Source organism: Chelonoidis abingdonii, chromosome 8 (genome assembly GCF_003597395.2).
Source record: "Chelonoidis abingdonii isolate Lonesome George chromosome 8, CheloAbing_2.0, whole genome shotgun sequence".
In the NCBI taxonomy this organism is placed as follows: domain Eukaryota; kingdom Metazoa; phylum Chordata; order Testudines; family Testudinidae; genus Chelonoidis; species Chelonoidis abingdonii.
This window is the reverse complement of record NC_133776.1, coordinates 82851857-82879477: the sequence shown is the minus strand read 5'-3', so window position 1 is coordinate 82879477 and position 27621 is coordinate 82851857. Positions and strand designations below refer to the sequence as shown.

The 27621-nt window shown below is 46.0% G+C and overlaps 1 protein-coding gene across 1 annotated transcript; it reads left to right on the top strand.

Moving 5' to 3' along the window:
- The first annotated feature begins 5498 nt into the window (after positions 1-5498).
- Positions 5499-17511, top strand: LOC116816580 (adrenodoxin-like). Its single transcript, XM_032765916.2, has 4 exons — positions 5499-5697; positions 15580-15704; positions 16269-16398; positions 16724-17511. Exons 1-4 carry the CDS (start codon positions 5519-5521, stop codon positions 16839-16841), a joined length of 552 nt encoding a protein of 183 aa, XP_032621807.1. The 5' UTR covers positions 5499-5518; the 3' UTR covers positions 16842-17511.
- The last annotated feature ends 10110 nt before the right edge of the window (positions 17512-27621 follow it).

Sequence of the window (27621 nt, the reverse complement as noted above, 5' to 3'; positions counted from 1 at the left end):
CTGATTAGACTTGTGTTTGCAGAGACAACCCTGTGCCTAAGAGAAGCATAGATAGTGTCTGAATTTGTACTGGGCTCTTGCCTCTTACTGATGATGTGTACTTGTGAGCACTGGAACAGAGCCCTGAGGAACATGCCCATAGAAGGAGTGAAACTGCCTCCGGCTGCTGTAATGGTGGTCAGAGTACTGGGTTTGGTATTCAGGAAATGCTGCTGAGTGTGCTTCCTGCTTAGAGCTGCTGCAATGCCATTAAGTAATTTCTTGTCCGTTCAGCCTTGTGCTGATTTCACTTTGATTACTCACTGCTTTTAATTTTGCTGTCAGGGAATCCACATCACCTTGCCACCTCTCCCAAATGTTTGTGGGGCAGTCCCTAAGCTGGATGGGTTTGTCCCTTGCCCTGTGCTTGAGGAATCTAAAGTAGCCATGATTTACTGCATGCTGGGGGGGAAGGGGGAACCCCCCTTCACAGCATGTGCAGAGGCAGTGTGAGGGCTGCATGCACTGTCTGTACAAGTGCTGCAGCAACAGAATGTGATGCTGCCTATGGTGTGTGCAGTGGCGGAAAGCTGCCTTCTCTCTTAGCTCCTGTCTACTTAGCAAAGCAGAGGCTGGGGCCAGGACTTGAATCGAGGTCTCTAATTGGGCAAGACAGGGCACTAACCGCAGGACAGCCAAATCAATGCTGCTACGAGCCATTCTATGTGCTGTACAGTGTGTTTTTATCCCTAGCTCTTTTGCTGTCTCCCAGGTTTAGGGAGTGAGCTCTGTCACTGTGCAAACACCACGGGTTACGTTTGGAATTAGTCCTAGTTTTGCAAATGGAGGTGTCCATCCACTACCTCCCCTATACTATCCTCAGAGGTCCAAAATTAGGTGATGCCCTGCTGTCAGCTGATTCCTGTCTCCAAGCCCCCGCAATGGTTTAGCTGGAGGGGAGTTGCTCCCCACCCACCAATTCCACAGTCGCTGCAGTGCTCCCTTGAGGGATGGGAGTAATGAGCTCAGCATCAGATCTTCAGCTGGGCTATCCCTTGTTGTGCCATTGACCTGCTATTCACTGTGCGGTTTCAGAATTCTTCGTAGCGAAGGAGGTCAGTGCTAAGCAAACATTCCAGTGTCCTTGCAAGAGAGCTGCTGCTCGTATGTCTTGCGTATCTCTCGGTTCAAGGTTTGCTGGTAAGATAAGCTGCTCAGCTGATTGTTTGGATGTGCTCTTGGTCCTTTTTCCGTATTGTTCATGGCAAATCCAGTCCTCATTTAACACAGGGATGGGGGGCAGAGGGAGCAGAACAGAGGTGCTGAGCTGCACCGACAAACCCAGGCTCATGAGCAGAGAGGGGGATTGGAGGAGTCTTTTAATAACCATGTGCAATGTTTGCTGGTTAAAGTTAGAGGTGGGCCTGAGCCACAAAGTTTGGGTTTGGATCTGAACTTTCTCAGCCTTTGTGATATTCAGGCCCAATGTTTTAGTTCAGCATGTGATAGAGAGAGGGTGACCAGCTGTCTCAATTTTATAGGGACAGTCCTGAGACTTGGGACTTTATCTTATATAACTGTCTATTCCCCTCACCCCCGTCCCAATATTTCACACTTACTGTCTGGTCACTCTAGATAGAGATCAAACCAGCTGTTACATGTTGATCTGGGGCTGAATTTCCTCAACATTTTAGGGGCCTGAGATCAGGGATTTAGTCTCCAGTGAAAAGGTTCCCCTACCACAGTGAAGTCACTGTGCGAATGAGGGCACTCTTGAGAACAGCCCTGCCTGAACTCGTGCATGACATAGGACGAGGTTGATGTCGGTTTTCCTGCCCTATTGCACAAATAATTTAAAACGAGAGATTTTACTGTAGAGGCCAGTGCTACATTGACGGGGGGTCGGGGTCTGTGGAATGGCTGAGACACCCTAACAATGAAAGTCTTTTCCATCTCTAACGTATGCGCGTGTACAGACTATTAAAAACCAAGTTTACTGGGCAGGGCCCCTGTCAGGGTTTATTTCCTTCCTTTAACATCTCTACCCTGCAGAGCATGGGACATACAGCAATTGTCTCAGTGTGGGAGGCACAGCCGTCATCTGGACTGAGACAGTAATAATATGCATTAGATTAAAACCATAATAATAATACTTCAGCTCCCACCTCCCATCCATTACGGGAAAAGGCACTGGGCTGAGCAAATGCTGATAGGATCCATAATGCCAGGTGGACCTTACAGCAGAGTAAAGCCCCATATATGCTGTGGGTGTTGTGGAGGCACAGCTATTCAGCTGTAATGCCATGCTAGAAGTGCTTTTTAGAGTGAAGGAAGGTGTTTTCTGTCATTGTAGTTAAGCCACTTCTCCAAGCGGCAGGAACTAGATTGACAGAGTTCTGTTGACTAGAAAGGGGTTAGGTTGGCTTAATGATGGCTCTTGGAGTGGGTGAGGGTGGGGTGCATTTTTCACACCTATGAATGCTACAGCTAGGTCAATCTAACATTTAAGGTAGGCCAGGCCCAAATGCACTTGGGGTTGCTGAAGAGATCTAGCTGCTTCCTGAAGAGCGGTTCCTACTAAACTCCATACACAGCCTCTTTGGATGGGAGATCATGTCTGTCATTCAGTGCACGGCTCTTTAAGGTCCTGTCATGGGTAGGATGTGAACCCCCTCTCCTGGGAGACTAGCCCCTGGATTTGCCCCTTCCACACCCCCTTGCCTGCTGGACCCCCAAGCTACCCACCCCCAGGGTGTTCAGAGATGCTCTGGCCAAGCTGCCCCAAGCACCGCGCAGCTGCCTGGACTGCCTGTGAGTCCATCTTAACCACCCTAGCCAACCCAAGCATCAGCCCGCCCGCTGTGGGCTGCTGGCTCGCCCCAGCCATGCTGGTCGCCCCTATTCCCATACCACCAGCCAGCCACCCCCTACGCCGCTGGCTGCCCTGAGCAGCCCCTGGCTGCCGGCCAGCCTGAGCCACTGGTTGGCCAAGCCCTGAGCTCCAGGCTGCCAGCCTGAGCTGAGCCCCCACCATCTTTGGGGAAGAGGGGGAGTGAGGGTGGGGTCTTGGGACAGAGCATGGGCAGGGCCACAGTCTGGGTTTGAGGGGAGGCTTAGCCTCCCCATGCCTATTATACCTGCTGCCCATGGGTGATGTGGTGTTGCACTTCTGAGCTGTGTCCCCGTTGTGGCAAGGCATTAAGACTTGCTCTGTGTTGTGCAGAGAATGCTTATCAATACAGGACTAATCACTGACTTGCCACCACCTCCCCTTAAGTTTTACAGGGAAGGGCTTGATTCCCCTTTCACTCATACTGGTTTTCTGCCACTGACTTCAAGGGATTAACTCCGTATGTAGGTCAGTGGAGTGAGAGGAGAACCATGTTCAGTCAGTGTATTCTTGGTCATGGGTGTGTTCCTGTATGGTCTATGGGGGCCTCTACTGGCTGCTGTGTGCATTACACAGTGAGGGGAAAGTCGGAGAGTGGGAAAAGGGTTTGGAGGTGGTTGTGACACCAGATGAATCCAACAGAGTACTTGCAGCAGAGGATCCTTTGTGACTTGCTTTGCTGCTGCTTGCATTTCTGTTCTGTTCAAGCTACCTTTGTTGATCATTTGTTAATCAGTTACAAAGCACCTTATTTCTTTCTCTCTCTCTCCCCCCCTCATTCCCCCATATACGGGGATGTCTTCTAGACTAGAGTGCAACCACAGTGTGTCTGATTGCAGATCAAGTAGACATACCTGAGCTGGCTTTAATCTAGCTAGTTTGGGTCCCAAAGGAGGGTCACGTGGCAACTCATGCTTCAGCGCTAGCCCCATGTGTAGTTAGTTATCTGGGAGTAGTTAGCTGTGCTTGTACAGCCTGTGCTGAAGTTTATGCTGTTACAGTGTTGCTGCTCCATTACCAGAGCTAGCAAGATTAAAGCTAGCTTGGGTCCACACCCTGTGATGGCAGCATAGACATACTCATAGAGAACGGTGATGACCCTTCTCTCATTAAAGTCAGAAGTAGGAACAGGATCCAAAGCATTGAATGGGAATCAAATAACCCTGTATGTCAGAGTCTCACTGATGGGATGGCACATCACAGGGAGGGCGGATACCTCTAGAGATCATGAGTTCTCTGAGGGAACCTACTTTCTTTCTAACCTCATGTCATTCCTTGAAAGCTTTTCCCCACCTTCAAGTTAATCTTGAGAGCAATACAACACAATGATTTAAATGGCATGTTTTAATTATTGGTTCTTGGAAATTGTCCCTGAATTTCTCCACCCCCCTCCCCAACAGATTATTGGAGTTTTTGACTGACTAGACTTGTTCATGGAGTGTCTGCTTTCCTCTGATTTTTGTTGGAAAAGCTGAAAACCCCCAAACCAAGAAGTTTCTGGTAGAAAATGTTCACTTCTTTGACAGAGAGTCAATTTTTTCCACTGAAAACAAACAAAACAATTCTTGCTTCTAAATTTTCATTCCCAGCCCCATTTTCTGATCAGATCTAGACTAAACCTCTTAATGTCTCTGCCTTTTGGGGTTGATTGGTGGTTTACTGCTATTCTCTTCTGAAACCTATATGGGAGCCCTACACCTTTTCACTTTAAAAGGTTCACTAATACTTGTAACTAACAATGCCTTTATAGTAATGTAAAGGATATTTTATGATATAGATAATTAAAAAATATTTCTATTAACTGTCAAATTATTCAATTTGTTTAGGGGTAACTCAGTCTTTTGAAATGATCAGCCCAAGACTGGACTTACCTCTTGTCTATAGTAGTGGGTCCTTTTCAGGTCAGGGGTGAGGACATTGTTACAGGGCAGAGGACACTATTGCTGCCATGATCATACTTGTTTTGGAAATAAATTGAGGCTCTAGGGTTACCACCAGTACTAAATTCCCTGTACATTTAAAGGACTAGGATAATCCACGCTTGCGCAGAATTTTGCAGCTGAGGATTTCAAAACCATTCACTAATTGAGGGGCTATTCTCCCTTGTGAAGTAGGTAAAGGTGCCCAGTTTACAGAAAGGAAGCTGTGGCACAGAGGGATGAAGTGACCTGCTCATAGTGATACAGCATCTGAATCAGGAATAGAACCCAGGAGTCCTAGCTCACTAGTGTAAGTGCTCAAGGACACACACTCACTGAGATCGCAATAGAGCTCAATCATTTCAAGTCCCAGTGTGCTGTTTCAACCCACAGGACAGACATACATATTGTAGCTGGGCATTGTACTGAAGATAGCATCTGAAAATGGCTTTGTTTGGTTGCTTGAATGAAACAGGAATTAGAAAGAATAGTGAAGTGTGATCAGTTGGGGTTCTATCTTGCTCAGGGGTTGCATATTACTGCTGCTTACAAAACTCCACCAGTGGGTTGGACTGTAGTCAGGTCCAGGATACACCCTCTTTCCTCCTCCACAGGGAGGCTGTCCTAGATTTTTCCCCCCTCCCCTCTCTCAGCTGTACTTATACCTCAGAAGCTAGCCAGCCTTGCAACAAAAAAAGAACGAAGAAACATAAAGCAGGACTCAGCTAGCATGATGGCTCGATGCGCTCCACGGCTTATCCGCCCCTTGCTAAATGGACTTAATATGGGCAAAGTTCAGTCTTTTCAGTACCTCAGAGTAGCTGAGCACAGTCAGGTACCTGCCAGCCCGCAGCCAGAGAGAAGCTTCAGCTCCACACACAGGCTCCATGATGTTCCAAGGGACACAGGGTAAGCAAAAGACTCAGCTCTACCTCATTTCTTCCAGGACCTTTCAGGAAAAACAGTCAGACCCCTCATGCCTCTATCTTGGCCTGCTGAGGTGGGTGGGACAGACAAATTAGTGAGGGTGTTTAAAATAAATAGCAAGCAATCCCCTAATTAGGTGAGACTGGCATTGCAAGACCACAGCTCGGTCTGTGGGAGATATGGCTTCACCTGCATCTAGAATGAAAGAGGCAATGCCACCCAAAGGACAGTTAGGGTGGACATTATGCTGAATCTGTGCATGGCTCTTGCCCTGTGTACTCTCACTAGCTTATTGTACTTGGTGTCCTAAAGGGAGAGCAGTCAACAGGGGGTTAAGTTGGGATAATAGATAATATTTAGTGGGGGGTAGCCACTGAGGGGCAAGTTCAGCAATACCTTCTGTATTTAGATCTGAGTGAGTTCCAGCAAATGCTAGGGACTAGTATTTCTCTGACTGTGGCAACATTTATGTACCTTGGCTGGTTCCTTTCTTTTTTTGTCTGAATTTAGTGCTAGTTGGACAGCTCTGGAGAATGAAATCCTTTCTTTATTCATAGCAGCATTACAAGCTTCCCTCTCCCTCTTCTCCTGCCAAGTGCTTCACTGCTGACCCAGAGGGTGAGGGCAGCTGAGTCTCCATAGCCTGGTGATGGTTATTGTTTGTCTGTGTTATAATAGAGACCCCAACTCAGATGAGTGTCCCATTGTGCTAGGTGCTGTACAAATACAGGGTGAGAGGCCAGGCTGACAATCTAAAGAGGCAAGACAGACACATGGGGGTGGAGGAAGAGACAGAGCCCCAGAGATATGCAGTGGCTTTGACAAGGTCACACAGCAGGTCAGTGGAAAAGCCAGGTTCCTGAGTCCAACTGAACCACACTGCCCGAGCCAGGCCTCGGCCTCTCTGCGGAGACAGCCAAAAAGAGGACCAATTAATGCAAACCATGACAGTGTTTTTTGTGATGTGGACCCCTATTTGGTAGAAATTGGTCTGAGATTTGCATTGTTTTCCCTGTGCCTCTGAACACCCATCAGAGGATAAATACACTCAGTCAGTGCCAGTAGGGCTGGATTCCCAGTGTGACGAAAGGCTTCAGGGCCCATTTTCCATTATGGTGGCTTTACATACTCTAGTGCTGCAGGAAGGTTTATATTTCAGTGCCTGAGGGAAAGGTGAGGTCATGTCATGTGTCCTGAAGACGTCAAATACTTCACCTCAGTAACCTTTTTTTCTCAGAAAGAGCCAATGGGGTTTAAGGAATTATAGGTGTCTTCTCAGGGTTTTATTAGCGTAGTGTGGTGTGGTTTTTTTGAAGGATATATTCAACACATGTCCTGGGACTGGCCAAGGCTTCTAGCTACAGCCACGTGAGTTCAGATTCTGACCTTGTCCTTCACTCCCCAACTCGTAAGGCTGGCAGCACTGCGCAGGCAGCAGTGCACGCATTTCCTGGGCAGAAGCCAGCACCGCACATTGCACTGCACTGCACTATCACCCTCACAGCTGGGAGCAGAAGGTTCTCAGGAACTCCTCCTTGGGGGCAATACAGCTGACTCCACATTTACTATAGGGGTTGTTACACAATTAACATACAAACAGGAACACAAGTTTTTTTTTTTTCCCCAAATTCTCCCTATATTCTCTCGGATGGATCCCACCATTTATTTACATTTTCCCCTAAGGATCTCCCAATCTTTACATCCCTCCACAGTTCTTGGGCAAGCATGCTGGAGCCATCTGCCTTCCCAGTGGATGGATCCCAATAAGAGCTTCTATTAATTGGCCACAGGGGGCACTGTTGAGCAACACAGATTCCTCACGTTCCACTCAGGAATGCACTGTAGGGCAGAGACCATGCCGCAAACCCACCTCCCCATCATGGCACTACACAGAACAGTAACCAATGTCGGTGCTTGAGCACGTGAGCTCTTTGTGCAGAAGGACTTTAAGATCCCATCAGGATAGCACATTCTAGAGAGGCTCCTGTTCTTTGATAGGACTGTCTTTTAATGATGAGTCTGCCAGCTAAAAGATGGGGGACAGTATTCAGGAATAAGGGCTAGGAGAAGACCCATTCCTATCAATCCAGCTCTTCTTAAATTCACAAGTTAAAATTTTCTTCCTTCTTCTTTTGCAGAATCCCAGCCCAGGGCCAGACCCCAGAAGCAGTTTGGAGGTTGCAGGGGTCAGCAAATCCATCTTTGGATTAGCTATCAAAAATGTCTTAAATCAGACATAAACAACCCTGCAGCATCTGTCAGGTCAGGTGTAGTGCCTTAAAGCTGCTTTCTGCACCTTTAAAAGAAAGTCCCCCAGGGTTCAGAGTATGCCTCATTGGGCCCAAACAATCAACAGGCCAACCCCTTACAGTCAGATCAAAGCATTTATATTTGATCCCAAACCAAGCAGTACATGGGCTTGGATTAGGGAAGGAGTATTTCGCTGGCACCAAATCCTTGGGTGGTTTTAACTGACATTCTGCTTTCAAAAGCATAGAGCTGCAAGCTACTAATTTAGTGGGGTTTGTTATTACCAGTATTGTCCATGATGTGCAGGCACTTTCCAAATACTTGAGAAGGATGGTCCCTGCTCTAAGGAGCTCACCATCTCATGGCAACTAGTGAGGGAAAGGGGACCAACAACAGGCAATTTAGGTACAAGGCAACTTGGCTCATTGTAAGCTGCACAACAGTAGTGGCGTTTTAAGGACTTAAGCATGGGCAGGGTAGGAACCTTGCAGATTTGCTCAAGGAGGTTGTGCCATATGTAAGGGGCTGCACAGGAATAGCTGTAGAGGACGTTGTGTGAGAAGCTGACCAATGGGAGAACAAGGCCGGGGAATATTGGCAAAGCAGAGTGGGTGTGGGAGGAAGGCTGACAAGGGAGGCTAGTGAGATAAACAGTGCTAAGAGTAAGGAATGCAGAATCAAACAGAGTTTCTGGGTGAGTCTGAGTTTTACCTCAAGGCTCTCACCAGTTCTGATGGTATCTTCTCTAGCTAGTCCTGAAGGAGCTCCATTTGTGTTAAGGGTAATGTGGAAGGAAAGCCCATTTCCCTGGGAAAAAGAAAGGGAACTTGTAGCTCTTCCAAACAAATGTGATCAGAGTCAGGCTTTAATCTGCTAGCAAAGATTAAGACCCATCTAGAAAAACAGCCAAGCCAGCAAAATGGAAAACACAATAGGCCACTTTGTTATCTGACCTTGGAGAAAGGAGTTGCTGTGATAAGCCTGTTAAATGGGGCTTATGAACAGCCATTATCAACTGTTTTCCTTTTTAATTAGTTTGTTGCTTACTAAATTCTTTCCAGCAGTACTTTTTGGCATCATGCTTTTTCATATGGTCTTATAAAATATCTTTGAAAAAATAAACATTTAAAGGGCCATTCCTCTACTAGTTTTCTGTATCATGTAGAGCCTGAGAAGTCTAGTGACTGTGGGTGCTTCAGTTTTTGAGCTGCCCAAATTGAAACATCTTGCAGAAATCTTCAGAAAATGCTGAGCACCTGCTTCTGAAAATTAGACACATTTAAACTGTCTCAAATTGGACACCCAAAACCACTACTGTCTTGAAAATCTTGGTCCAAGATTTTGTTAAAGAACAACAAGAGTTTTGCAAAATGTAATAGAAATAGGAAATCTGTCATGATGTAAAAATGGCAATCAACAGGAGGTTTGCATCTTACGATGTTTAAATATTACACTGCAGGGTTGGAATAATATTCTGTGAAGACGAGAGTGAAACTGACTAGTCTAGTAAGGCAGGAGATTTGTGCCACAGAATTGAATGGTTGCTTACATCCATGCACACATCCACCATACCATATGCATAATAAGGACAGCATGTTGTAACCATACGGAGGCAAGCTGTGGAGTCCTGTTTGACAAGCCAGTGGTTAAGACAGAGAAAATCTTCTAAGTCATTTCAGTCCTCTAAACAGTGAGATTCCCACTGCAGGATGTATGACATTATTAAAGTAAACAGCCTAAATTATTCATTCAGTTTTACTAATCTAAGGCAGTGATGGTAAGATGTAATGATATTTAAAAATAAAAGATTGATAAATACCTAGCAATGATAATGGGTTTGGCAGTTGTTGATCTAAAAGTGCCTTAGAAAGCGGGTTATCATCATTGCACCATACAGAGAGGTAAATTGAGGCACAGTGGGGCTGTGTAACTTTCCTGAACTCATACAAGGAGTCAGTGACAACAGGACTTGGGGTGCCTTATTCTCAGTCCAGTGCTCTGTCTGCTGCACCATGCTATCACTTATCTGCCACAGCGCTCACTTAGTCAAGAATATGACTTGGGGCACGAGCCCACATGAATTTCTTATGCTGAATTCCCTTTGAAATCAATGAAAGTTCCTTGCCTGGGTGGTTGTAACACTGGTGTCTTAGTGATGGCTGAAGCTCTAAAGGTTTGATTCAGAAGGTAAGTGAAGGTTGGAGTTTGCTTTTCCTTCTTCCAAAACATTTTACCCACCACTAAGTGCAATCCTACCACTTTGCCTTTCTCTATTTTGAAGGAGCCAATCCTTTTATTCAGTTTCTAGGACAAACAGGAAAGATTCTGGGAGACACTGGCTTCCGATATCTGAGAAGAAGTTCCACAGACTGTTAAATGGCTTGCTTTGTTGACCAAAGGTACGTCTATACTACCTGCTGCATCGGCAGATAGTATTCGATGTATTGGGAATCAATTTTTCGCATCTTGTCTAGACGCGATAAATTGATCTCCAAATTGACGCCTGTACTCCACCTCGGCAGGAGGAGTAAGTGGAGTTGAGGGGGGAACCATGGTGGTCAACTCGCTGCCGTGAGGACAGCCAGGTAAGTTGAACTAAGATACTTTGACTTGAGCTACATGAATAGTGTAGCTGAAGCTGCGTATCTTAGTTTGACCCTCACCCTCCTGTGTAACCCAGGCCTTTGCGTAGCTGAAGTCAAAGTATCTTAGTTCAACTTACCTGGCTATCCTCGCGGCAGCGAGTCGACCGCTGCAGCTCCCCCATCGACTCCGCTTACTCCTCCTGCTGAGGTGGAGTACAGGCATCAATTTGGGGATCGATTTATTGCGTCTAGACGAGATGCAATAAATCAATCCCTGATACATCAAATAGTATAGACGTACCCTCACTGGGAGGGAGGGGGCATTGAAGTGGCTCTGAAGATTTTTCTCCGCCTCTGGCTGCAATTGGCCATTTTTGTTACTCATGTGACATGAGTGTGTATAAGAAACCATTCCTACAGTGGTACAGGTTTCCCGTCTGACTCTTACTGTTTTCGTCTCCAGGGGGTCCTGCCCTGAAAAATGTTCTAAGTATTGCTTTGTGATTGAAACTCCCTGAAAAGCAATAGGCAGACCTTCTAATTTTACGGTACATGATTCTCTGAATTATATCTTGCCTATCTGAATTATGTAGCAATGAGAAAACACATAGGGGTTCCTGAAAATGACAAGGAAATAAGACAACCCTTCTGCTCCCTTCTCCTGCCAGTTTAGATTAAATCTAGGCAGAGGTTTTTCAAGAGATAACCATCAGTGTTTCAAATTTTCTACCACTGGAGGCTACTGATGGAATCCATTTTACTAATATTCAAAAGAGCATTAATTAGAGAGATACTGTAACAAGGGCATAATTGTGACAATGCTCGTGATCAACCATTATCTAAGAGTATAGGTGGCGCTAGACACAATCATGGCAATTCTGGATCACTGGTGCAGAGTTAATCTGATCAGTAAGCTTGGTAGAGGGAAGGAATTTCCACTCCCTTCCCCACAGTGGAGTTTTCACAGGTAAATTTTTTCACCTGCTTCTGAAAGGTGGATCAGAGACCATTCATTACAATGAGGTAGGTATATGCTACATGTTCTATCCAATGCATTTGGGAATGGTAGAGGGGAATGAAGACTGTCTGAACTAGGTCCACAGGCGCCGACTTTCCAGAGAGCCTGGGGGGTGTTCGACCCCTGGCTCTGACCCAGGCTCCGCCCCCACTCTATCACTCCCCCAAGGCCCCACCATTGCCCCACCTCTTCCTGCTCCTGCTTCACCCCTGCCCCACCTCTTCCACCCCACCCCACTTCTTCCCACCCAGTTCCACATCCTCACTCCTTCCCCTTCCCTCTAAGCCTCCTGCATGCTGCAAAACAGTTGTTCATGGCAGGCAGGAGGCCCAGGAAGGGAGGGGGAGGCACTGAAGCATTGGGCCCACTGGCGGGTGGGAAGTGCTGGAGGGTGGGGTGGGGAGGCGCTGATAGGGTGGCTGTCAGTGTGAGCTCAGCATCCAGCATTTTTTCCATGTGGGTGCTCCAGCCCTGGAGCACCCACGGAGTCGGCACCTATGCCTAGGTCCTTCGCATCTGTTTCTGCACTCACTGACAGAAAGAAATCAACGGAGGACTCCCTATGCCAGAAACAATTGATTTCTGCCTGCTGCACAGCACAGCTAGGGGTGAACACATTGCATAAGCACTCCCAGCTGTTGCTTCAGCTGTCTCTGGGATATCCCTAATAACAAGTTTTCCCTCTGCTTACTTCTCAGGCTTTCCAAGAGCATGCCTGAGGCAACTGAGCCTAAACACAATGTAGTACGTCCTTCTGGGAAGCTACACTGGAAACTTCAGAGCCTTTGGTATCCACTTAGGCCATTTGATTTTGTGTGCTTGCACTCTATGGGCATATTGCTAAGAAATAGGTAGACTGTGTCATCATTTCCCAACACATCTGAGCGTCACTGCATGTGTCTTTGTCCTTTGGGCTTCCAGGAATGTGGCCTTGCTGAGTTTTGCTCACTTTAAGTCTTATTTTGACTGCGAGAAACTGGGGTGCTGTTTCATTCAGCCTCGTATAAGGGGCAAACCAGAGGACTGCAGGTTTGGCCAATTCTCTCTACTAAACAAACACATCATTCTCAAGGCTGCAAAACTTTCTTCCGATGCCAGCAATGACAAAAGCAAGGCCACCTGGCTGCAGCAACACTTCTGTTGCTCAGGAATGTATCAGAAGCTGCTAGATGGGTGACATCCCTTTCTAGAGAGCTGAGAGCGCAACCTGCAAAGTCAGCCTGGGAGAGTGGGGTGCACGAGCTGCTGTGAAGTTCTGTTGACTTTGGAGACCATTCTTGCCTTGTGAGTTCACAGGCGTGTGGGCAGGTCCCTGTCCTTAGGTGCTATGCAGAAGGATGCCATTGTATTCAGTGTGCCACTCTGTCAGCCCATCGAGTTGTAAACGCTGAGAGAGCTGGTGTTGTGATATGCTTCTAGGCCACCAGTGCACCTCTTGACTAGGCCAATATTTACTATTTGGTTGTTCAGTGGTTGATGGGAAATGAGTTGCGGGAGGGTCTCAGTCTAACTCCTATGGGACAGATGTCTCCACATGGGTGGCATGAATTGGCCATCTTCTTGTCAAACTTGGCATTGAGGGCTAAAACTTAGAAAAGAGACGACTAAATGGGAGGGGGGGAACATAATAGAGGTCTATAAAATCATGAATGATATAGAAAAAGTGAATAAGGAAGTGTTATCTATCCTTTAACATAACACTATAACCTGGGGTCACCCAATGAAATTAATAGGTAGCAGGTTTAAAACAAACATAAGGAACACAATGCACAGTTAACCTGTGGAATTTGTTGCCAGGGGATGTTGTGAAGGCCAAAAGTGTACCTGAGTTCAAAAAGAATTAGCTAACTTCGTGGAGGGTAGGTCCATGAATAGCTATTAGCCAAGATGGTCAGGGACACAACCCCATGCCCTGGGTGTGTCTAAACCTCTTATTGCCTGAAGCTGGGACTGGTTGATGGGGATGGATCTCTCACTAATTACCCTGTTCTGTTCATTCCCTCTGAAACATCTGGCACTGGGCACTGTTAACAGTTATGATACTGGGCTATATGGACCATGGGTCTGACCCAGAATGGCTGTCCTTATGTTCTTAAGGACTGAGTGAGATACAGAGGCTGATCTTTTCCTCTCCTCCCTAGAGATGGTTCTTGTAGGTCAGTGTTGGCAGGCCTGTTCCATAGGTCTCTAGGGCTGTCAATTTAAATTGCAAATTCCCTTCAGCAAGAATGATTTCACCTCATCTGAGATTTCCACTTCTCTCTTGGATGTTGTTTTCAGAGTCCCTCACCTATCATTTTAGCGCTATCAGTCCTGATTTTATAACCTTGGGGTGTGAGCTTTCTGGCACTTTACTGTAGGGATGGTTGAACCTCAGCATTTGCTGAATGCTTTGAACTTCACCATCTGTAATTCGGATGTAATTGATCTGCCAAACTGGGCCAGAACAGGTTGTTTCATGAGATTTCCAGAACCAGCATGCAGACAGCTCCTCTTGGGGTATCTTGACAACTTTGCCTCCAGGAGGAACCCAGAGCAGCACAAGCAGCTGTGAAAATCAGCAATGATGCAATTGTTAGCTATGTTCTGTTTAATCTGGGGCGAAAAAGTCTTTTATCTGAATTGTTTGGCCACCCCTTAGGTATTGTGGAGGTAGCACTGTGTGGGAAGCACAGCTGAGTTACTAAAATCCTGCCTCTGTTCTTGCATAGGAGATGTGTAACAGAAGTACACTAGCCACAGAAATGCTAATTGGACCCATATGACTTTTAGGAGCTCCATATGATGAAGCTTGTGTGCTTGCAGTTTATAGATCATGAAGACTGTGAATATTTCCTGCCGTGGCATACCTTGGGGAACCCAAGTAAAGTCACAAGTGTATGTTTTACAGCAGGCTCAGTGCCAGATATGTTTAATTGGTAGCCCTCTATTGTGATTCCCTTGTCTATACTATATTCTCCATATTTCCCAGTCTCTTTTCTCCAGCTGACAGGAATCCAATTAGGTTGCATTCATGCAAAGAAAGGCATAAGGGATGAGTGATTTAACATCCAGAGAAAATCCCTCTCTATCTTTTGAGCAGCACTTCAGAATAACCTAAGTAGAGGCAGAAAGAACCCATCTCAGGTTTTACACAGTGCTTGCTGGGTCTGATCTATTGTTGTTGCTATAATGCAATAGTTAATTATTACAGGCAATGTATCTAGGTTGATTTGTTGTAGGCATCCCTGAAGAAATGGGTTGTGAGTTTTATGGAGACTTCCAGCCAGAATAGGCATATTGAGCAAAGTTCCTGGACCTTCACCTTCATATAGTTTTAGGGCCAAATCTAGCCCTAGTGAAAACGGTTGTGACTTCCATTCATACACTAAAAGCTGTCTCCCTCTTTTGATAAGGATGAATTTAGCTCTTAGTGTATTATCAAGGCTCCCAGTGACTCTTTCAGGGGTTGAACTAACAAAGAGTAGAAATGGAGCATTTCACAAATAATCCTCTGGGGGGGTGGGGTGGGGGAGAGGAAGCCCTGTTTGCGCAATTTAAATCTGATCCTGAGCAGCTTTACTGTGAGTATCCTCCCTTCACTCCATACAGGATTAGCCCAGAGATGGCCCCCTCTCCCAGCAATAGCATATTCTAGCAAGCTCTTTGGGTTTAAATCAACAGTCTCCCAACGCTTGCCCATACACAGGATGCAGGTGCAGCACGGGTATGCTTGTTCACCCTTAATCAAATTTCTATTCTTAGAAACGTTTGCTGAAGGGGTAAAGTTTGAGTCTATTCAGATCTGAATGGCTCTAGTTTGCCCTTCCTTGTGTAGGGAATAGCAAGGACTGACTCATGAAGATACATAGTGTAGGGACTTGCATGCAACTGCATTGTAGCCCTTCAAGAAGCTGGGTGCTTATGTAAATTCCTCATGTGATCACTGCTTCGTTCTCCTGCTCAACTGGCAGTTGTTTCATAGGTGGCGGTGGCCCAGCTTGCACTGACTTCCTGTAACTTGTTTGACAGCTCTGTGGACAGGATGACTGTGCATTTTATAAACCGGGATGGAGAGAGACTCACGGCCACAGCCAAAGAAGGGGAGAGTTTGCTGGAAGTGGTGGTTAATCAAAACCTGGGCATCGACGGCTTTGGTAGGTGCAATAATAAAGGTCTCCCAGGGTCAAAGACAAATGTGAAATAAGCAATGCGGGGAATTGTGAGACTGCGGACTGTCAACGTCATTCGTTGTTCTGGTTATCATCAGTTCTGTGGCTGGGTCAAACTCGTATTGCTGACCTGGGGGCCAGCTTCTCTCTCTGCCACAGAGTCCTTAGTGAGTATGTATGTGTCCGGGGAGCAGGGGTTTCACATCCCTGTCTCATTTAAAGGGCCAGAACATCAATATCTGTGCGCCCCGTCCTAGCTGGCATCCCATGGACTGTATTAATGTGGTTATTTGATACATCCAGATGAATATGTTCATATTTCAACTATGTATTAATTTGGCTTTGGGAGCCGTCTGGATCAGAAGCACGGGGCTATCAGTAAATGTTAGTAGCAAGAATGGCTCCTTGATTTCCCTCTGGAACCTCTCCTGATGCACTTTCGGCCTGGGTATAGGCAGGGCCGCCTCTTCTCCCAGTTCCTCAAGAGTGTCTCCCCTATCTCCTTGCTGTTCTCTGATGCACTGTGCTGATCCCTCCCGCTTTCTGCAGGTGCCTGTGAAGGGACATTGGCCTGCTCCACGTGTCACCTCATCTTTGAGGAGGACGTCTTTCAAAAGTTGGATACCATTACAGACGAGGAGCTGGACATGCTGGATTTGGCCTATGGACTCACTGATACGTAAGCATTTCTGCCTGTTGGAGTTGGCCTACAGAAACCCACCACTTTCTGGACTGGGAATGTTCTATCTCGCTCCTCATAATCCAGTCTCTCAGTGTTTATAAGGCACCAGTTACTGAGAGAGTGTGATTTATTTTCTATTATGAACGTGTCTTAAGAATCTCCTTCCTCTGGGAGGGTAGTGCTACCTCCATCCTGTGATAGCTGGGCTGTTGTATGAATCTGGGGACAAAACAGAATGGTGTGGGCATTGGTGGTGGGAGCTAGTGGGTTCTTTCCTTTGCCATAAAAATGTATGAGGCTCATTCTGTTGTCTGCTTTTCAGATCACGCCTAGGCTGCCAGGTGTGTGTGAAGAAGGCGATGGATGGTTTGACTGTCCAGGTCCCAGTGGAGGTTGCTGACATGAGGAGAGAGCTGGAAGTGGAAAAGCAAAGCAAATAATGTACAAATAATATTAGTAACTGGCATTGGCACCTGCACAAAGCCTTCCCTTTGATTTAGGCGTGTTTTTTTCAGTATGTTATATTTTGTTGTTTCCATTGAGCCTTGTGACCAGTTTGCATTAGGTCACGTAGGCCCTGATTCAGGATCCATCCCTAGTCAGCAAAACTCTTCCTTACACGTGTGCTAAACTTGAAGGACTTAAGCACATGCTTAGAGTTAAGAACGTGCTTAAGCCTGCTGCTGATCAACAAAACACCTCAGTGTTTTGATTAAATGCTCTGCTGAATTGGGGCCATAGCAAACACAGGTGATTCTCTCTCTTCCTTGAAGTTAAGGACATGCCATTCACAGTAACTGTTGGGAATTTTGCTGGATCTGGCTACTTAACTGTAGAGAGACTTCCCTTTTTAACATAGTTGGAGGGATGCTAGTGCCATAAAATCATAATTGCATGCATCAGCTTGATTAAATAGGCTAAGTTAGTTTGATAAATAGCAATGGATTGATAACAGAATTCTGCTATTTTATACAGAAATGGAATTCTTTTTCCATAAATATGAACTTTTTGTGCCAATGTGCACCAACTGTGCTAATTTCTCCAAATATTTGCTCCTTTCCCCACTATTGTATCCCATTCCAGCTCAAAAATAAAAGGCTAATCACTGGGTTTCTAGACCAATTAACTTTTTGTTTTCCTGATGTGGTTGATAGTACAATGAATGAAATGGAGATTTGGGGCATGAACATGCAGTTGCTGTTTTAAAAGATGTATTTGACCTCCTGGATTCTTTCTTGATGGGCATGTCTAAGCTGCAGTCAGAGGTGTGACAGAAGCCTGTGTAGTTGTATCCAAGATCGCTTTGATCTGTCTCAAATGACAATAGCAGTGAAGCCACAACAGCATAGGCTGCATAACCCTACCTGCTCACTTCACTCTCCCTTAGACTTGAAAGGCCAAGCTGCGGCATCTACTCAGCTCTTTTTAATGCACTAGCACAAGTCTGTAGATCTGGACTGAGAGGCTCACTCCCAGAGCCAGTGTAGACATGCCCTAGGAGTGTACTCAAGCAGCTAGCCCGCTTCTTCGGCTTCACTGATATTTGCGTTCCAGCTAGCTAGACCAAAGCTCGCTCTGGTATTTAGAGACATGCTGTAGTCACCTGTCTGACTACAGTGTAGACGTACCCTATACGTTTGAGTGAAATTTCTAAACTTGCCACTGAAGCCACATGGACATTTGAAGTCTGTATTCAGGTTTTCCATTTAGAAATCTTTCTCTCAGAAGTAAGGATTTGGTTGCAAATTCACAAAGCATTTATCAGGCAATCAAAAAACAATGCCCTAATGGGAAACTGTCTATCAGCTTGCAATATGTTTTAGTGATAAAAGGGAATACTTTTTCATACAATGCATGATTAGACAGTGGAATTAATTGCCACAAGATATCATTGAGGCCAAGAATTTAGCAAGATTTAAAGAGGGGCTGGACATTTATGTGAATAACAAGAATGTCCAGAGTTATAATAGCTGATGCTAACAAAAGAGTACTGCAAGGGAGATAAAATGTCATGTTTCAGGGTTATTTTAAGCTAATCTTTTAGAGATTAGGATGAGACCTTCAGGGGCAGATTTTTCCACATCTGCTTACTGTGAGGTTTCTTGCATCTTCCTTCAAATTGTCTGGTGCCTGACATCTGCCATAAATCTGCTTGTTCACGTTCAATCCAATCCCACATGTCTGATTTCAATCACCTAGCCTGTTTTGGCTGGGATAAGTATGCAGATTGCTAGATGCTGATGTGAACCATTTTAAACTGGGAAGCATGTGAAAACAGGCTCTTTGGTGAGATTTCCAGTGCCTCCTACTGCTGAATGAGCTGGCAGTAAAATGAAAAAATCCTTTCTCACAGTGATTTGGCACAGCCCAGGCTGGAAACCAGCAGTATTTACATGAGAAAATGGAACAAAAAAGTTAGCCAAACTCTTTCAAATAGCAAAGATTCTAGACAAGTCTTATTGTAGTTGACCTGATGTTGCCAACCATACTGTCAATAGTAAATAACCCAGTGTCATTGTCACCTGCATCTCATGGCGTTTTGTTTTTATGCTCCTTCTGTTATTTGTATACAGATTCCATTGTTCTTAGAAATATGCTCTGCCCTGCATTGCCTGGGTGGCCTGCAGGGTGTTTTGAGCTGCTGGTTTGATACTGAGAAGGTGATACTCAAAGAGGTAAAAATACTGCACCAGGCTGTAGCATGAATGTGTATGGATAATAACAGCACAACTCATTTCACCAGAATGGCTATCATGCTCATGATGTCTTTAGACTCTGAAGCAAGTTAATCCCCACTTATAACAGTAGGGCTCCATCCAGCTTGCTCAATACCCCTTGCTTCACAATATACTCCCCAGTGCAGTAGGGAAGAGTTGTTGTCATCGCTATTGTACAGAAGCAGAACCTGAAGCACACAGAAGGGTTTTTTGTTTTGTTTTTCTTTTTAAAGACCCATTTTTCTGGCTTGGGCCAGGTTTTCAGCAGTGACTAGTCCATTTTGGGTTTCTGAGTACCCAACTAGAGACCTGCTAAAGTGCCCTCATTTTCAGAGAATGGGTGCTCAGCACTCTTTCTGAAAATCGGGTCGGGTACCCAAAACCATGAATCCTTTGCTTGGGCCCTAGGGTTAGGCACCTAAATAGAAGCAGACTGATTTTCAAAGCTGCTAGGGCTTCTGCTGATGTCTCAAGAATGAGGCAAGGGTAGTTAGTGCCATCTCATTACGCGTCTCCTGGGCCTAGTGCCTAATGTGCTCACCACAGTCCAGATGGGATTATAACCCTGTCATTCACACTCTGCTTGGTTTTGAAAAGCTCCACCCTGGATAGTCCCCCAAAAGCAAGCAAGTAAAAGGGAATGGCTGCTACTGAGCTAACAACCCAAAAGTGAGCTGCTCCGAGGAACCTCTCAGAGCAGAGTGGGAATGACCTGGTGGGTGAAAGCAGCGAGGCTGTGTTCTAGCAACAGTCTTGGGACTGTGCAGAATGGGGGCCTACTAAGAAGCAAGAGACTGGCCCCTCCCTCTGCACTTGATTCTTCCAGTATTTGCCTGAAGAAACCACACCTTTGGATTGTGTCACCACTATTGAGGAGCTGGGGAGTGATAGCAGGAACAGCAGAGACTGCTGAGGTCCAGTTCCTTAGTTCCCAACATGCATTAACCAGAGACATGTTCAGGTACTTGCATGTTATGGGCCCATTTTTTTCAGCTTCTGCGTGACGTTCTTTAGCTTCAGTGGATTCTTTTGGTTGTTGGCACTAATGCATTACTAATAAAAGTTTAATAATGACAAATGTCTTTCCTTCCCTTACAAAACACCCCTCAGAAAAATGAATCTGCATATCTTCTATATCACCAAACCATCATGAAAAGTCAAGCAGCATGACACACTGCACATATACACCCCTAACCTGAGCCAAGTAGATATAATTCGTTTGCAGAGGTCTCTGAAAGTGAGTTGGTACATCAATGCTATTGTGTGGTGTGCTACAGTAAATGCAGTAGGGTGAGTTAAGGAGGGAATTTCTGCTTGTCGGTTGAATTGTCTTGCGTTTATCATGCATTTTATGTGAGACCCTTAGTGTAATGGGAATTAAGATGTTTATCATTCTAGAACCCTGGTGACTAAGGGTATGTCTACACTATGAAATTAGGTCGATTTTATAGAAGTCAATTTTTAAAAATTAATTTTATACAGTCGGTTGCATATCCAATCCATTAAGTCGGCAGAGTGCGTCCTCACTACCATGCCTAGCATCAACTTACAGAGCAGTGCACTGTGGTAGCTATCCCACAGTCTCCACTGCCCATTCGAATTCTGGGTTAAGCTCCCAATGCCTGATAGGACAAAAAACATTGTCGCGGGTGGTTTGGGGTACATTTAGTCAGTTGCCTCTCCCTCTGTGAAAGCAACGGCAGACAGTTGTTTTGCGCCAGATACCAGAGCGATTAGAAGATCACAGCAAGGTGCACTGTGCATTAGAGAGGCTTTGAAAACCTGTTTCATTACTGGCCAGGCTTTGGTGTGACAATTGTGTGTGTTTCTCCTTGATGCAAACCCAAACTTTTGTGATTTTAATTCCCTGTAAGCCAACTACCCTCCCCCCTTGGAAATAAAGTAACTATTGTTTTGAAACCATGCATTCTTTCTTTATTAATTAAAAAAAATGAGAACGGACAAGGTAGCCTGGGTGGAGTGGAGGAGGAGGGAAGGACAAGGCCACATTGCTTATTGCAGCCACACTAAAAATCAAATTGTCTGAATGACAGCCTTTTGTTGCTTTGGCCATCCTCTGCAGTGGAGTGGCTGAGTGCCCAGAACCTCCTCTCCGCGTTCTTGGGTGTCTGGGTGAGGAGGCTATGGAACATGGGGAGGAAAGTAGGCGGTGATGCAGTGGGGGGGTCTGTGCTTGTTGACTTTCCTGCAGCTCCAACAGATACTTCATCATCATGTCTGTTTGCTCTCCTAACAGATGCTTCATCATGTCCTTTCCTGGCCTCTGCCACTGAAAGCCTCCATGCATTAAGCTGTGCCCTATCAGTGTGGGAGGACTGCATTAGCTCGGAAAACATGTCATTGCTAGTGCGTTTTTTTTTTGCCTTCTAATCTGCGATAACTTCAGGGACAGAGATGTTGGGGGAGTGTAGAAACATTCTACGCTCTACGATTCTGGGGGGACTGCATGGTCACCTGTGCTGCTGAGCTCACCACTCTGACCAAACAGGAAATGAAATTCAAAATTTCCTGGAGCTTTTCCTGTGTACCTGGCTAGTGCATCAGAGTTCAAACTGCTGTCCAGAGCAGTCACAATGAAGCACTCTGGGATAGCTCCTGGAGGCCAATACCGTTGATTTGTGTCCTCCCTACTCCAGATTCGACCCAGCAAAGTTGATTTTAGCGCTACTCCCCTCGCCGGGGAGGTATACATAAGTCGGTTTTAGGAGCCCTTTAGGTTGACAGAGTAAGGTTGGTTGTGTGGACGCATTCATTTTTAAATTGACCTAATGCGGCTAAATTTGACCTAACCCTATAGTGTAGACCAGGCCTAACGTTCCAGAATGCTGACCTTTTCAGTATTCCACATTATTAATGCATGTTCCTACCAATCACATACCCTCCAGGTGCACAGTATTAATATTTTTAATGATGATACTTAGCACAATAGAAAGACACATGGATTAGACTAGTTAGAACACCAGAACTTTAACTATTCAAGTGTAAGGAGTTTAAGGTAGAATAGATAGTTAAAAAACTGGTTCCACATGATCAAATTAAGATGAGTCCAAATGAAATTGTTTATCTGAACCTTCAAAATGAGTTTTGGCTAGAGTGGGAATCTGCATTTCCAGCCTTGGTTTTGTGTTTTGCTTTGCCGCACTAAGCCCTTACTGATGAAGTTTAGTAAAACCAGAGCTAAATTACCCCCTTGATCAGACCTTTAGTCAGCGTCATTAAACATAAGGCTTGACTTGCTAGAACGGCATTGCTAAAAACAGCTCCATGCGGTTACTTAAAGAGAGAGATTTAGGCTGATGTCTACAGTTTGAAGAGTCATTCCTGTAGGTTTCAACTGGACACAAGGTGGCACTCTCTGTACAGCAGCATCACCAGATCCTTCAGTGAAGATAATAAAACAACAAGGCAGGGAATGCAACCTCAGTTCCTTTTAGGACACCCTCTCCACTCTGCACCCTTGATCTTCTTCCCCTTCTTATAATCTCTCCAGTTTGGGCACTGAATTCACATCCCATAACTCAAAACATCTACCCATGTCAGACCTTGAAGACCTTCCCAGAGCAGCAATGTCTTTGGCTGGGCCTAGAGGAGTGCTGAAGTGAATCCTACCTAGCCCTCTATGGCTGCTGGAAGATCACCCCGGGGCCTTTAGGTAATGTGTAACAGAGGATAAAAGATTGACACCTTGCAAATATCTACTATAGGCTTTTGATTTCTGCTACTTTTCCCTTAGGACAGCATCACTGAAAAAGTACAGCTAGCAGAGATTAGGGATCGATGGATTTATGGAGACATTGCCCTGCACAGGTCTTTCCTACCTACTCATCCTACCACCAGTAAATCAGATTCAATTTCCCAGCAGGACAATTAGAGGTTCCCAAGTTTATTTCAGGATTACAAGAGCATGATGCAGCATCAGGGCTTCAGAGTCACTATGATGAGTGTCCAGTTTGCCACTGCAGATTTAGCCCCCTATGTGGTACAGCCTCTCACGGTGTTCTACATGGCAACCTTTTCCCAGTTGTTTTTCTTTGTCTTTGTCTTATTGCTTCACTGAGGCAGGCAGAAATGGGCAAAGGACAAAGCAGTCGGAGGCATTTTATTAAGAAATACAGTTCTTGACAGGACCCTCCTGAAAATGAAAGAGAGACAACACCTTGCCCTGATCATCTTCGGTCCTTAGTCCCGACTCCTGCTCCTTTCTCCTGGCGGTGGGTAGTGGTGTATGTATAGCATAGATCACTGGTAGAGGGCTGGGTCACTACAGAGCAAGGATGTCGATTTTATAGAAGTCGCTTTTTAGGAATTGATTTTATACAGTCAATCGTGTACGTCCCTACTAAGCGCATTAAGTCAGCGGAGTGCGTCCTCAATACCATGGCTAGCATTGACTCAAGGAGTGGTGCACTGTGGGAAGCTATCTCACATTTCCCACAGTCTCTGCTGCCCATTGAAATTATGAGTTAAGCTCCCAATGCCTGAAGGGGCAAAAACATTGTCGCAGGTGGTTACTCTCCCCTTTCTCCATGAAAGCAACTGAAGACAATCATTTTGTGCCTTTTTGCCCGGGTTATCTGTGCAGATGCCATAGCATGGAAAGCATGAAGCCTGCTTAGCTCACCACTGCTGTTGCAAGCATTGTAAACACCCCACGCATTATACTGCATTATGTGCAGAATCTGGCTAAGAGACGCCAGCACGAGGACAATTGTGATGAGGACATGGCCATAGACATTCCTGAAAGCACCGGATGTGGCACTTGGGACATCATGGTGGCAGTGGGGCAGGCTGATACAGTGGAACACTGATTATGAGCCTGGCAAACAAGCACAGACTGGTGGGACCGCATAGCGTTGCAGGTATGGGATGATTCGTAAGGCCACTTTCCTGGAATGCAGTGAGTTGCTTTCCCCAGCCCTGAAGTGCAGGAATACCAAGATGAGAGCGGTCCTGACTGTTGAAAAGTGAGTGGCAATAGCCCTGTGGAAGCTTTCAACGCCTGACTGCTACCGATCAGTCAGGATTCAGTTTAGAGTGGGCAAATCTACTGTTGAGACTGCTGTGATTCAAGTAGCCATCACAATCACTGATGTTCTGCTATCAAGGGTAGTGACTATGAGAAATGTGCTAGTCATAGTGGATGGCTTTGCTGCACTGGGGTTCCCTAACTGTGGTGGGGTGATAGACAGAACACATATCCCTACCTTGCCAACTAGTACGTAAACGGCAAGGAGTACTTCTCAATGGTTCTGCAAGCACTGATGGATTACAAGGGATGTTTCAGTGACATCAACGTGGGATGGCCGGGAAAGATGCATGACACTTGCATCTTTAGGAACTCCAAGCTGTCTGAGCAGCTGCAAGAAGGGACTTACTTCCCAGACCAGAAAATTACTGTTGGGGATGTTGAAGTGCCAATAGTTATCCTTGGAGACCCAGCCTATCCCTTGCTCCTATGGCTCATGAAGCCATACACAGGCAGCCTGGACAGTAGTCAGGAGCTGTAAAACTTTAGGCTGCACAAGTACAGAATGGTGGTAGAATGTGCCTTTGAAAGTTTAAAAGTGCACTGGTGCTGTTTGCTGACTAGGTTAGACCTCAGCACAACCAATATTTCTATTTTTATTACTGCTTTCTGTGTGCTCCATAATATCTGAGAGTAAGGGGGAGATGTTTATGGTGGGACAGGAGGTTGAGGCAATTTTGAACAGCCAGACACCAAAGTGGTTAGAAGAGCACAGCAGAGTGCGCTGTGCACCAGAGAGGCATTGAAAACCAGTTTCATGACTGGCCAGGCTGTGGTGTGACAGTTGTGTGTGTCTCCTTTGTTGATTTTTAACTCTGTGAGCCAACTACTCTCCCCCTTTGATCACAGCTGGCAAAGGAAATAGTCGCTATTGTTTTGAAACCATGTATTCTTTCTTTATTAATTAAAAAAAAGGGAAATAACTGATAAGGTACCCCTGGTGGGGTAGGGGAGGAGAGAAGGACAAGGCTACATTGCTTATTGTAGCCATACTACAAATCAAGACTGACTGAATGACAGCCTTCTGTTGCTTGGGCCATCCTGTGGAGTGCAGTGGCTGGGTGCCTGGATCCTCCCCCTAGTGTTCTTGGGCATCTTTTTCAGCAGCTGTACTGGCCGTGAATGCATCCTAAGTCTTCAGGGCAAGTCAAACATTAAACACTATTGCTTTTAAACCCCGTACTGTAGTTACAAATGTGCACTCACCAGGGATCCCACCTTGGGAGGGTATTGGCTCCAGGGTGATGAAAAAGTCATAGCTGCCAGGGAGAACGGATTCACTGCTTGCCTGCTGCACATTCCCATCTTCCTTATCTACAAAATCCTCCTCCGTGTTGTAAGAGACTCTCTACTTACAGGTGTCCATGGACAGTGGTGGGGTTGGGGGCGAATAGCCGGTGCCCCCCCCCCCCCCCCCGAATGCGACGCAGCTGACCGTAGAAGTGACATGTATGTGGATCTGACCCGGAGCAACCGTTTGCCTCCTTTGTCTTTTGGTAGGCTTGCCTGAGCTCCTTGACTTTCACTTGGCACTGCTGTGTGTCCCTGTTGTAGCCTCTGTCCATCATGTCCTGTGCGATTTTGGCATATATATTAGCATTTCTTCTTTTTGATCGGAGTTCTGCCCTCACAGATTCTTCTTCCCCTACAGCAATCAGACCCAGTGTCTCCTGTTCGCTCCATGCTGGGGGGACTGCATAGTCACCTGTGCTGCTGAGCTCACCACACTGACCAAACAAGAAATGAAATTCAAAAGTTTCTGGGGCTTCTCCTGTGTACCTGGCAAGTGCATCAGAGTTGAAAGTGCTGTCCAGACTGGTCACATTGGATCACTCTGGGATAGCTCCCAGAGGCCAATAACATTGATTTGCATCCGCACTATCCCAAATTAGATCCAGCAAGGTCGGTTCTGGTGCTACTCCCCTCGCCAGGGAGGAGTACAGAAGTCGATTTTAAGAGCCCTTTAGGTCGACGGAATGGGGCTGGCTGTGTAGACGCATTCATTATAAAATCAACCTAACATGGCTAAATTTGACCTAACCCTGTAGTGTAGAGCAGGGCTTACTATGGTGAAATACTTCAGTACTAGAGAAGGGCCTGGATCTGAGCAACCTGAACAGTGGCTGCTGACTATGAAATCTAGTGCTAAATGGAGCAGTGCTGAGTATTCCTACCTCATAGTTGCAGAAGTGGGTCCTGACACTAGAACAAGGCTTCAGTCCCATATGGCAAATACAATCCAGCATTAGCCTCTATTCTATGCTGTCGTTTGGAAGTGATTCACATTTGATTCCTGGTCTTGGCTTCCTGCTCTTGAAGCTGCAAGTGCAGTGGGAAGAAGTCTCTAGCATTACTCTGAAATTGCCCTCTTGCCCCAGGAGTCCTTTGAGTGCATTAGGGGAGTTGGACTATGCTTTTTGCCATAGTGTCATACCTCAGAAGGGGTAAATAAAATAATCAACGCTACCTGGGTCACTGGCGATGCATCAATGCTCCAGTTATTTCCACCTTAACCCCCCTGCCCCACTCAACTTTCCCTCCACACTGTGACTTTCCCATGCGAGAGCCAACAGGTCTGGCTCGTTGCAGCTTCACCCTCAGTGCTCTCCTACTTATACTTCAAAGCTGGGCCACAAACTGCTGCTGAAAGCTGTCAGCACCCTTTCCCTGAGTCCAGGCTTGAGGCCACGCACCCAGCAGGTGTCAAACTGAGTGATTAGCTGCTCGCTGACAGGATCGAGGGACTGTCACATTCCCATTCAGAATATGGTTGCCTTTCCAGGAAAAGGGTCTTAGGGTGAGAAGTCTGTTTCCTTTGATGTGTACATAGTAAAAATAACCCATGGTCCCTATTAGCACATGTACTCCCAGGCTGGTGACACAGAGATGGGCCCACCACCCAAAAGGCTGCCTGGGAGACAAGGGCTGCTTGCTGGAAGAAAGTCCACTATAGAGATAGCCTGGGAGAGCTGTTCTCCTGAATTTGTTGATAGGTCAGAGGTGAAAACAGGGAGTCTGGGAGGAAAAGCTATAGCTGACCCTCACACTTGAATGGTTCCAGACAGTCTGGAGGATGAGGGAGCAAAATGTGCACTCAAAATCTGAAGAAAATGGGCCTGAGGTACATGAATCACTGCTTCTCCGAGGAAATTGAGATGGTCTGCTCTGTCCTTGTTTTATAGGTCTGGTCATACGCAGAGCATTGTTGGTTCATGGATGACAGCTACACAAGTCCCCTTCCTGAGTGATGACTGTCACTGGTGTCTTTCTGATGTCCCTTCACAGCTTAGCCATCCCCATTTTGATTTCAGAAGGGTAGCCCCATGGGGAATGTCTACACAGGAGCCCGCAAGAGTAATTTCCAGGTGGAGTAGCCATATCCCCCCTGCTCTAATCGAGCCGGCATGCTAAAAGTCGAAGCGCAGCCATGGCAGCATGAATGGTGGGAGGAGCTAA